The 11378-nt window shown below is 34.6% G+C and overlaps 1 protein-coding gene across 1 annotated transcript; it reads right to left on the bottom strand.

Annotated features, from left to right (window-relative positions):
* Positions 1-1968: 1968 nt before the first annotated feature.
* On the bottom strand, positions 1969-3831 carry olig3 (oligodendrocyte transcription factor 3). The gene has a single exon (XM_066696702.1). It carries the CDS (start codon positions 3658-3660, stop codon positions 2872-2874), a length of 789 nt encoding a protein of 262 aa, XP_066552799.1. The 5' UTR covers positions 3661-3831; the 3' UTR covers positions 1969-2871.
* Positions 3832-11378: the final 7547 nt, after the last annotated feature.

The following is an 11378-nucleotide window of genomic DNA, read 5'->3' as shown; positions in this document are numbered from 1 at the left end:
GTTTTAAGAATGAGGACGGAATGCATAATCTTTTGCATTTAGGGCCCTGTAATCCTCACTTTCTCTCTGATGTGCTCCTCTCTCCCTGTTCCACCATGAACAATTAACTTGTAATCTTCACAAACATACATTCTGCTCCCTCATCTGATCCGCTGGAGAAATGAAGAGCACTGCGGTCACTTTATTGTCACTTTATGTGTATAGGCATTATGTTTTCCCAGGTTAAAATATCACAAACACTAACCGTTGTAGAACGAAAGCATTTCGAATAATATTATTAATTATAATTTGTCAAATATGGTTATTAACATTATTATTAGTAGTAGTTGTAATTGTTGTAGTTATTGTGCTTTGCGTGATACTATGAGACGTGGTATATTACTATTATAAATCTCATAAATGTAATTTAAATTTTCCATAAAATGTAGGGTAACATTGGGCTGACCCTGACACTGAGTATAACAGGTGTATAATAGCTATATATAATATAATAGCTATAATATAACATAACTTTATTGTAGTGGACTATCTGAATGTTATCCTTGGAACGGTAGCTTACTTATATTGTAGAGTCAGGGATATCAAGGTATTTTATGAAATATGTCAAAATGTATTCATGTTTACAGAATAAATGTCTGTCAAAGATTTTTTGTTACGATTTCAAATAGACTGATTTGATGGATATAACTCTGTCTCTTTTTAAACTTAATTTGTATAGATCGATCCATCTTTTATCGTGTTCATGTGTAAAATAAAGTGTGGTAAAGAAGGAACAACTCTTCAAACTTACTGAGCTCCGCTCTCTGACTTGTGAGCTGAGCGATTGTCTCTGTGAATTCTTACATCAACGAAAACGTTCAGAAAGTAAATCACTGTTTAATACAATAGTTGTTATTTACAAGGATATAAGGGTTCAGTTTAATGCATTTCTTAGATTTTACTTCCTTTCAAGTGGTTGCTTGTATGTGTACAATTTTCCCGTTACTTTTTGTTCTCAAAATGTTACTACTCACAAAATAGTAGGCTATATTTCTTGAAAGTGAAACACTGTTTATGGGTGTTTAGCATTGATGCTCTTTGCATACCTTGAACCATTTCTGACAAAGTTTAATTTACTTAATTAAAGGAAGAGCATTTGAATATTTGTATTTGAATACATTGAGTAATGTATTTTTCATATATTCCGAATCACGTACGTTTATATCATTTATTTATTTATTTTGTATATAAAAATCGATAATGTAGTTTTAAAAAGAAAGAGGGGAGTTGTAATTAATATATTAAATTACATGCACAGATTTTGTCAAACAAACAGGTGCACAGATGCACAGATAGATAGATCTCTAGTTATAACAACTAATTGGTTGCTGGAGCTTTCTGAAACCCAAGGCGATTTTATATCAGGCAGTAATAGCAATTAATCGCATCACGCAATGTACATTTTCATAGTCGGTGTGTATTAAGTGGTTAGTTTGTTTTGTTTTAGTATGTAAAAGGGGCTTTACATCATGATGGACTTGAGCGTTGACAAACGTGTTAAAACGTGGAATGAACAAGTCGCATCAATGAGTGGTATCTTTCTGTTACACTGCATATTGCATTAACTGCTTCTGCGCCGAATCACAGTATCTTCCTAAAGCACGTTTGTCTTGCCATATCTTTTCGTTTATTTGGATAAAACAAGACTCATATGCAAAATTGTTGTTGTGACTCTGTTGTAATTTTCCTTATTAGATATCAGGTAAAAGGGTAGCTTCCTAGCGATTGATTTCATGCATCTCTGAAAACAAGGTTTTTAATATGTTACATTGTAAAAATGTAAACAGACGATTTGTTTTCCAAGTCATTTAAATGATTTTAACCGCTGAGAGCAGTGATGTGATCTCTGAGAAATGCATAGAATATTGCCTAGAATCAAAAGGACAAAACAGCAAATAACACTTTTAGTTGTTTTTTGTTTAGTTTTATTATAAACGTTTTTATTGAAATCTCATCCAGAAACACTGGGCAATAATAAATATATCAATAATCATCAAGAATGTACAAAAATAAAGACACAAGGTTGTCTCTGGGCATAACAAAATATTTCCAGCAAAACAAACATGCTTTGTAACGCTTCGAAGCACAGAAGCCATGCTGAAAGTCAAATTAATATAAAATGGACACAATTACATCACAGAACTAAAATAAAACTATTCTCAGCATTAGACAATAACACTGAAGAAATCATATATTTTCCCTATCTTTGTTTTTATCTCGAACTATTTACAACCACGGAAATAAAACATTTCTTCTTCATGAATGCTATTTCAAAATCCTTGTTACAAGGAACACATTGCATTCGTAATTCTGGCAGAGGATGCCTGATACAAAAAGATGTAGTGTTAAACCTGCATGCAAACTTTTTCTTTTTTTCTTACAGTTCAAGTTGTGTTTATGCTATCAACTTTTCAGACAACAATTTTGGAATTTAATAAGAATAGATTTTCTTTTACTTTCTTATCTTCAATAACCAGACAGTGTACAAAGCCCGTGAAGGCCTGTTTTTTTTAAATATAGTGAAGGTATTTACATCCTATGATGCATTTTAATAAACGACAATACATTTTAAAAGGTTAGAAGCTGAGACACTTAATAATCAGCAAAACAGTTACCTTGGAAAAAATAAGTTTTTGACCAAATCCTTGTTACAAGGAAACGCGTGTAGGTTTGGTACGAAAAATAAAACAAAAAACAAAAAAACAGTGGTGGTTTTCAAAATCATGCATGCAGACAGGACTTATTCCAGTCCTGTTTCAAATCCTCTTGAGGAACATCATATATAATTACATTTTTTGTCTATTATAGTCTTTTTGTATATATGTGAGAGGTTTATTTCAGTACTTCCTTGTTTTCGGTTGAAAGTCTTGACAAACCACTGGACGTGATGGCAGAAAGGTGTGGAGGAGGTACCTGGCATATGGTGCACGGACAAGGTAAACCTGCCCAGTGCTGGAAACCGCTGCCCAGCTGGAGTGGAGGTGTAGCGGGAGTCTTCAGCAAGGAATGGGGGGTTCTGATGGAGGTCAGTCCGGGCAGAGCGGAGGACAGGGAGGTGGACGTGGTGGAGGACAGCGCGCTTCCCAGGAGCGGGTGCACCTGGTGGGCAGGGTTCCCGCCGTGTCCCGTGTGGGAGCCGCCGTGACCGACTGACCCACAGTGGAAGGCAGAGTGGTGTCCACCGTAAATCTCGCCCACCAGCCTCTTCATCTCGTCCAGCGAGCTGGTCAGCATCAAGATGTAGTTTCTGGCCAGCAGCAAGGTGGCGATTTTGGAGAGCTTCCTCACCGAGGGGCCGTGCGCGTAGGGCATCACCTCTCGCAGCCCGTCCATGGCCAGGTTCAAGTCGTGCATCCGCTTCCGTTCCCGCCCGTTGATCTTAAGCCTGAGCTGCTGCATCTCTTGCTCCGAGGCCTGCTTCTTGAGTTTATACTTGCTCGATCCCGAAGACTTGTCGCCATTTCTGCCCAGGTGCTCGTTCGCCATCTTCTGCAGCAGCTCGTTCTGGGTGGAGGACACCGAGTTGAGCAGCCCGTCTTGTAGGTGATGATCTCGAAGGTACATCCCATCCATGTCTGGTGAGGAAGCTCTGCTGGAGACAGAGCTGGAGTCAGAATTCATTTTATCACTTCTGCTGGGTAGGAGGTCGCTTTCCTCACTGTCTCTGCCTCTATTTTTTTTAAGTCACTATGACTTGATCACCTGATGCTGTCGTTGGAGTTTCCTTCTTTAGTTTCCCCAACTTAAGTCAATGCTCTCGTTGCTGTCTTTACTTTTATCTTGAGGGTGCACCTCTTGCTCTGTGCCGAGGTAACACAAGGATCTGGGTATTTATAGAGCTGCTTGAGAGTAGGGAAACAAAAGGAGCCCTCCTATTCATAATGGTCTTGTTAGGATGACGTCCCCATCATACAGGGCGGTGCGCTTTGACTGTCCCATTTACCAAGGAAGCCCTATTCATATTCATTGTCATGCCACCGTGGGGGGACACTTCAGCCGTGGACCATCTGAAACCAAGGCAACTTGAAAACACTTCTATACTCTTCTAGAAACCGAGCGGTTTAGTTTAAAACCATGCTAACCACCGACTCACCTTGGAAAAGCGTTTAAATCGTGTTATTTATTTGTCTGTATTTGGTCACCAGTAATGCCAATTAAAACGTGGACTATTGCATCTACCTCGTGGATTTCTGGACATATTTTACATAGACTAAGATTTGGTGTACGTTTGGGGCGGTTTACTGGTAACATTTAACAGTTGTTTTTAATGTAATTGCATTATTATAATGGAAAATATACTGTCGTATATTGTCTTTTTACTGTAACAATGTATTTGAGTTGAAAAACGGCGGCAAATTCATACAAATATATATTTTAATGGTACATGAAGTATTATAATAAAACAAACATTATACATGATATACCAAATGGGTCACTGCATATCACTGTTAACAATTTACGTTGCGTTGTACCACCAGTAACATTAATGTCTGTTATTTGGAATAATTGGTTTATTTGAATTATTTGTCAACTTCAATTAACGTATTTGTACTTACATGTGAAATGCGTAAAACTGTCGTATTATTATAGACACCTTCGCTTTTACGCAGTACTTATACTAGAGGGCCTATAGTCTTGGGCATCCCATCGCACATACAGTGTATACTGACTGTGGGAATAAGTCACTAGATTATATCATTATCAAAATATAAGTCGTGATCTGTGTATGTATTTATATTGAATGTAAAATGCATTTGCATCATGTCAAACTCTATGTTGGTATATTGTTTAATTGTGTACATATTTGAGTAACATATTTTCCTAACTACTGGATAGATATGAGTACATTGCACACATTTTATGCACAAGGAAATTACAAATTGCATTACAAACAAGTTTATGATCGTTTATTCGTTTATGATCAATTGGCCTATGCAATTGTGCCACGTGATTTTAATCAAGATGTATTGAAGGAGTTATTCGTTACTAAAAAAATAACTTTACCTAAAGCAGTAGTTTAATTTGTTTATTGTTGTATTCACACACACATATTGCTATAAGCATTTGAAGTTATATCGCCGATAACTGCATTACAGTTTTTTTACTTTACTAGATAGGCAATACGCGCAGTGACTGCACTGAAGCAAGTCCATGAATACTTCACTGTTTATAATGCTACAATACATACTACCGTCGGACATAAATGCGGCAGATTATGTATTTATTTATTTATACATTAATTTATTTGGTGGACGCCTTTATCTTTACAAGGGCTGTATGGAGCTGGTGAAAATTGGCGTGGGACGCCAATAATGTCTCCAACAGCAAAATCCATCCTTGGTCAGATGTTACAGTTCAATACAGGGCAATAGCGGTGCCAGTAAACATCACTCAATACCAATACATTATTTGTAAGATGCTGATTTATTCTACTGTTAAATTGAACCGGGTTGGTAGGTTTGTTATTTGCAAGTGTTTTGATTTAATTGAATTGATGGCGCTCCAATAGACACCTGCATTTGCTGCCGATTAGTACTTTGGTTAAATCCATGCAATGTATTTACATTAGCTGACAGGTTTTGCATTTCAGATTATTCTGGATGGTCATCTTGTTAGGGGTCAATATCCAACGCCTTGGACGTCTCCTTCTGAATTCTGCTACAGTTCAGTTTCCCACCGATTTCAGTGCACCTCGGTTTCACCAGGTTCGTTTTTATGGCATTAGTGTTTTGCAGCTAACACTTAACACAGATCTAAAGTGAGAGGAATTGGTATATGTCAAAAAGATATATCCACTGATATCGCCATGTGTGCAAGTATCAATGTATATAATTTAGCGCACAAAGAGCACACCAAATGTATAACCATTACAGAACCACCTAATTGGTTAAATTAAATGTAGTGCTAAGTGGAAAATGGTAATACAATCAAATCAAATACATCCTTATAAACGCAGATTATAAATGAAAATGTAATAAATCCGAAAATTATTACTTAATTTAAAGTAATGCAATACGATTTAATGAGAAGATTAATTGTTTTCCCCACATTTTGGCAGTACGTAATATTAGCAGTATAGTTTGGGTTAAAAACAAAAACAAATAAACAATACAATAAGATACAATACAAGTTGGACCAGCTGGATATCTAATTGGGGCCCACTTATAGGCCTAAAGATCAGGGACTGATTTAGTAGCCTATAAGGTTAGCCAACATGCTGGAGAAGAAAACATCTATACATCTTCTGCATAACGGTAATCAATCCCCGCTAACTTGGGACGAGGCCGTTACAGACATTTGAATTACTCTAACATTGCGCAAAGGAGAGTTATTATCAAGTAAAACCGATAAACATATGCTAATAAATAGAAGCCAGCAATAATATAATTAAGGGGTCAATATTGCCCTGATGTGCACGGTTAAATAATCACACTCAATTACTGTTGTCAGTGCCTTGGCATTTAAAAAAAACAACAACATCATAATAACCTTCAGTTTATTATGAGAAAAATTCACCACCAACTTAATCCCATTTATTTTATACAGTTCAGTCATAGAGGCTGCTTAAAGATCCTCGCGAATTCTCTATTGGGCCTCTTGTGGTATCTTTTCATATGGCCTATAGTAACCATCTGGATGGTATCTTTGGAAGTAGACTATTTTAAACAACTGTTTAAGTCAAAATACATACTAACATTTATACTATGTCTTTAGAGCATCTGTACTATACATATACTATTATTATTATTATTATTATTATTATTATTATTATTATTATTATTTAATAATAATACAACGATTAAAACGTTATTCACTGGTTTGCATTGTTAATACGTGAATAACTTTTTATGGAAATGTTTTTATAATTATGGGATGGGATTTGAATGAATAATACTGGTGGACTTTTCCCGAAGTGAGACATAGGCCTAAGTGGTTATAGAAACACTGAAGTACCTACTGAAAAAGAAATAACATTTGGAAGAAGGGAAAAAATAACGTATATATATATATATAAACTGATGCTTGCGTTCATGAACATATATGTCTTCATTCACAATTTTCCACGACTCTAATTTTATGTTATATGTTTGTCTATATAGTAAGACATTAAATAAACACATACCCAACGATAAAATAAACCTAAGAATGAATAAATATCTGTCCCTAAAACATGTGCGTGTGTAAGAGAAAAAATAATAAAATATATAAATGCACACAGAATTGCAACACGGGACTGTTTTGCATATGCCAAAATCTATTATCCGTTTGTTATGAACTGTTCTCAACGTATTGTTTTTCTAAGAGTGTATTAAAAGCAAATTATATTCTACTATATTGTACAAGAGCAGGCCTAGGAGGAGAAAACCTTAAATATGTGAATGACAACGCAATTCTTGAACACATACAATACACGAAACAAGAAATAATAAAGATAAAAGTAACAGAATAATACACAATAAATAATAATAATAATAATAATTACATAATAAAAACCTGGTCCCCTATATCTCTTGAAATTGCATGTGTATTAAAAACAGTCATAAAACGTTCATACGCCTACAATAAATTATATAAATGATCAACCCGTTTTTGAAGAAATGCAACTATGTAAAAAAAAAAAACAATAACACGTATTTATCAAATATGCTTTGTTTTATGTTTAAAATCTGCACAAGTGGATGCACGACACACACTTTTTGTCTGAAATCAGGATTTCAGTAAAATTGCACCATCTAGATCTCAGTTTGCCCTATTTCAAAATATGTGTGCTTTTATATAAATGTGTCTAATTGGGATGTTACTCCCGATCCACTCGCAGGAAAAGTGGACAAGTTTCAGCAACCCTCCCGCCCCTCACTCCACCCCAGCACTGGGTTTAAGTGTGGAAATCATGTCCAATGCCACCCAGTAAAGTACATTATTTCATTGCATTCATGTTTTATATATATTGTGAAGCAGTATCATCTTCTGTCTTCCCACAGAACTTATGTCAAGAGGAGCGTGGCTTTATGTGCGCCTCCATCAAAATCTCCAAAATTCATTCTGCAGGGATTTTCAAATATTATCTTTTCAGCTTTTGTAACATTTTCAAATTGCTAACTGCAAAACTTAAAAAATGCATTAATAGTATAATAATAATAATAATAATAATAATAATAATAGGCCTGATAATTTACAATTAAGGGTTTATACTTTCTTGTTTCTCAGAATTTTTGACAGACGATTATATACATACATATATAACATTATTAATTAAATGCAAGAAAACAACTATAAAATACAAAAATATAGGTTATATAGTTTATTGAGCGTTTTGCTCATTAATTCCCTAGTAAGATCTTCCACAAATATAGTATTCATATAATATAATTATTTATAATAATAATAATGCAGGGTAAAGGAGAAAAAAAACATAAAAATACGAATAACTATACCTTTTTAAGTTTTCCTTTCCGACGTAAAGCCTATTCTTAATTTAATTTGAAACCACTTTAACGCTGTGCGGATGTCGGGATACATTGATATAGTCATTCATTTTTATTGACTAGAAAACTAAAGTGTGTTGTATAACTCTCCTTCCAGACAGACCATTTAAATTAAAAGTTACATCTAATTAGCAAATATCCTTTAGCGTAACTTAGAAGTATCTGGGACAGGGACCAGCATGTCAGTTGCCTATAGGTCACACGAGTCTGGACCTTTATATTCATATTCAGCTTAATTTTCCCACATGTAGTAAATTATGCACATCTCTGCTCTTCTTCACTGAATGGTCTGCGTGTTTTGTCACCTGCATTAAACGTATCCACTTATTGTGTTGTACTACATTTTTACACTATTACAGTGAATCCAACAATTAAAAGCACTGAACAGTACTAACATTTAAAAAGTATTTTGCGATGTTCATATCTACTGATCATAGACTTTGTCAACTGTGAGCAAGAGCAAGAATAAATTATTAAACGAATAAAATGTAAAAGCTTATAAATAGTATCTTCTGAGATTAATCGTGTATTTGTAAAGGGATTCCATCATGTAGTCATGCTAGATTGCATGGTGCATTTGAAATGTCCTTTAAAAAATAACGAGCAACCAATACCAATAGTAAATCCACGATGCAGTTTCAATCGCGGAGCAACCTGCAGCAGTGCAAACTAAATATAAGCAGACCATAGAAACCCTAATTAAAACTTTAAACACACACACACACACACACACACACACACACACACACACACACACACACACACACACACGATAATTGCCTTGTCACCGAAACTCTAGCTTTTACGAATTTATCGGATACATTGAGTTCAATAATTAATTTCAATTTAGTGTTAATTAATTAATTAACCCAATAATAGTGTAATATAACTATTCTAAAAATAACTGTTTGCTGAAGAAGGAGAGATATTGTTTTGACAAACCCATGTGTTACAAGAAATACAATTCATTTTGTTCGATTTTCCTTTTCATATGTCATACCTGTTCATACAGACCAGGTTCCCAGGCATCTCACAATGCAGTTGTTTCATAGGAACACGCACTAGGGGGAGAGTCCTTTATCCTTCAAAATAAAAAAATAAATACATTAAATGTAAATTAAAACATAGATGAAAAAGTAGTGCAAATTCAAGTCATTCTCTATTATCTATGTAGATATTCTGGCATAATACACAAGGTTGTATATCCAAATTAGTTTGCCGTTTTAAAGAATGCTTCTGAGATGTGTGTGCATAATATCCCTTTGACAGCAGTTGTCAATCAATGCATATATGTTCCATTTGTGCTTCTTGCAAAAGGTAGTGCTCTGATAAGGGTTTAGAAAGTATTGTATCATAAGTATTGTCAGTCATTAGGAAGTAGAATTTTACTGGGTGCATTTGAAAAGGCGTGCTATTATTTTTGTTTTGTCACTGTTTTTGCTGTGGTCTTTGAACACTAGTTAGTTAAACTTAAATCTATGTAAAAAAATAACAAACAAACAAACACTCAAATTATTAATTATTTTAGATTTTCTGTACTAAAGGAATTAGTATTGTTTGTGTGGTTACAATATATTTCAGAAAGAAATGTGTTATTAATGTCTGTTATTATGTTATATATAAAGTATATACATTTTAACATAATTACCACAATTTCACACAGATGTTTTCAGGTGCAGAGTTTACATGGCTTTAACTCAAACTGGGACAGTCCAATCAGAATAATTGAATGCCTTAGCACATCTTATTTCACCAACCAGATGGGATGCTTGTATCAACATGGGCCCAGATGGAAACTTTGACCAACCTGCAACATTACATTTTAAACAGACACTTCCCTTAAATGTCTTTTTCCATGTGCAAGTTCTATCTTTCACTGGTCTTGGAAGAAAGAGGAGCTTTCAATGAGAAGGATACCTGGGCCTGGAAACCTGGATATTGATATGCCTGCCAATTACAAATGAAAACAAGAAAGATTAGTTATTAAACTCCAAAGCAGCTAAAATCTCCCGTAAGACATGGGAGACTGAGGGGGATCTTGACTGGGAAAAAAATAATGAATAATTTCAGTCTTATTAGTAATGATTGAGGGGTGATTCAGTTGAATTCTTCATATTTTATTAAATTACTGAATCCAGCAGTTATTTGAAATTTACAGAAACATTTTTAGAAAACCTCAAGATGTAATACTGAGTATAGCACACATAAAACAACAACAACCTCACCCTGGAGATTAATTATATTAAAGTTATTTAATATTAAATTAATTCAGAACCAATAACCCAGCTCGACATCTCTTGGAAGCGTGCTTGTGGTCATTCTGGCAATAGGATATTGTGCCCAATCAAATTTCTCACAGATGGAATAGCCTGCTGGACTACCAAACTAACCTATGATTCCATCTCTAGTTAGTTATTTGTTTGTTTATTTATTTATTTATTACTTCTTGTTGCATGTTAGCAAAAACGTCCATGTATTTTATCATTGGTAGGGAGGCTGTGATTGGATGCAGTTAATTTTAATTAGTATGCTCCATATTCATGTATATTGTATTTATTTTGCACTTTGTAATAGGTGTTGTCTTTGTGAAAGTGTATTCTTTTAGATTTTTTAAAACTGTCACCCTAGGTATGGCTTATAAATAATAATAATTCAATAATAATAAAAACATTGTATATATATAGAGAGAGATTGTTATATATATTTAAGTATATCTTCACCATCACCATCAGCCTATACCCACTGCCTCCCCAAGATGTTTCCACTTGCTTTGATTATTTTTTCCATGTCACGCCTGCAAAGTGTATGATTTCATCTTTCCATCTTGTATATGATCATCTTCTAGGTCTTTTT

Source organism: Amia ocellicauda, chromosome 23 (genome assembly GCF_036373705.1).
Source record: "Amia ocellicauda isolate fAmiCal2 chromosome 23, fAmiCal2.hap1, whole genome shotgun sequence".
Taxonomy (NCBI): Eukaryota; Metazoa; Chordata; class Actinopteri; order Amiiformes; family Amiidae; genus Amia; species Amia ocellicauda.
This window is presented reverse-complemented; position numbering and strand designations above follow the sequence as displayed.

Coding starts and splice junctions, on each gene's coding strand:
- olig3 (XM_066696702.1), bottom strand. CDS start 3,660: ATGAATTCTGACTCCAGCTCTGTCTCCAGCAGAGCTTCCTCACCAGAC.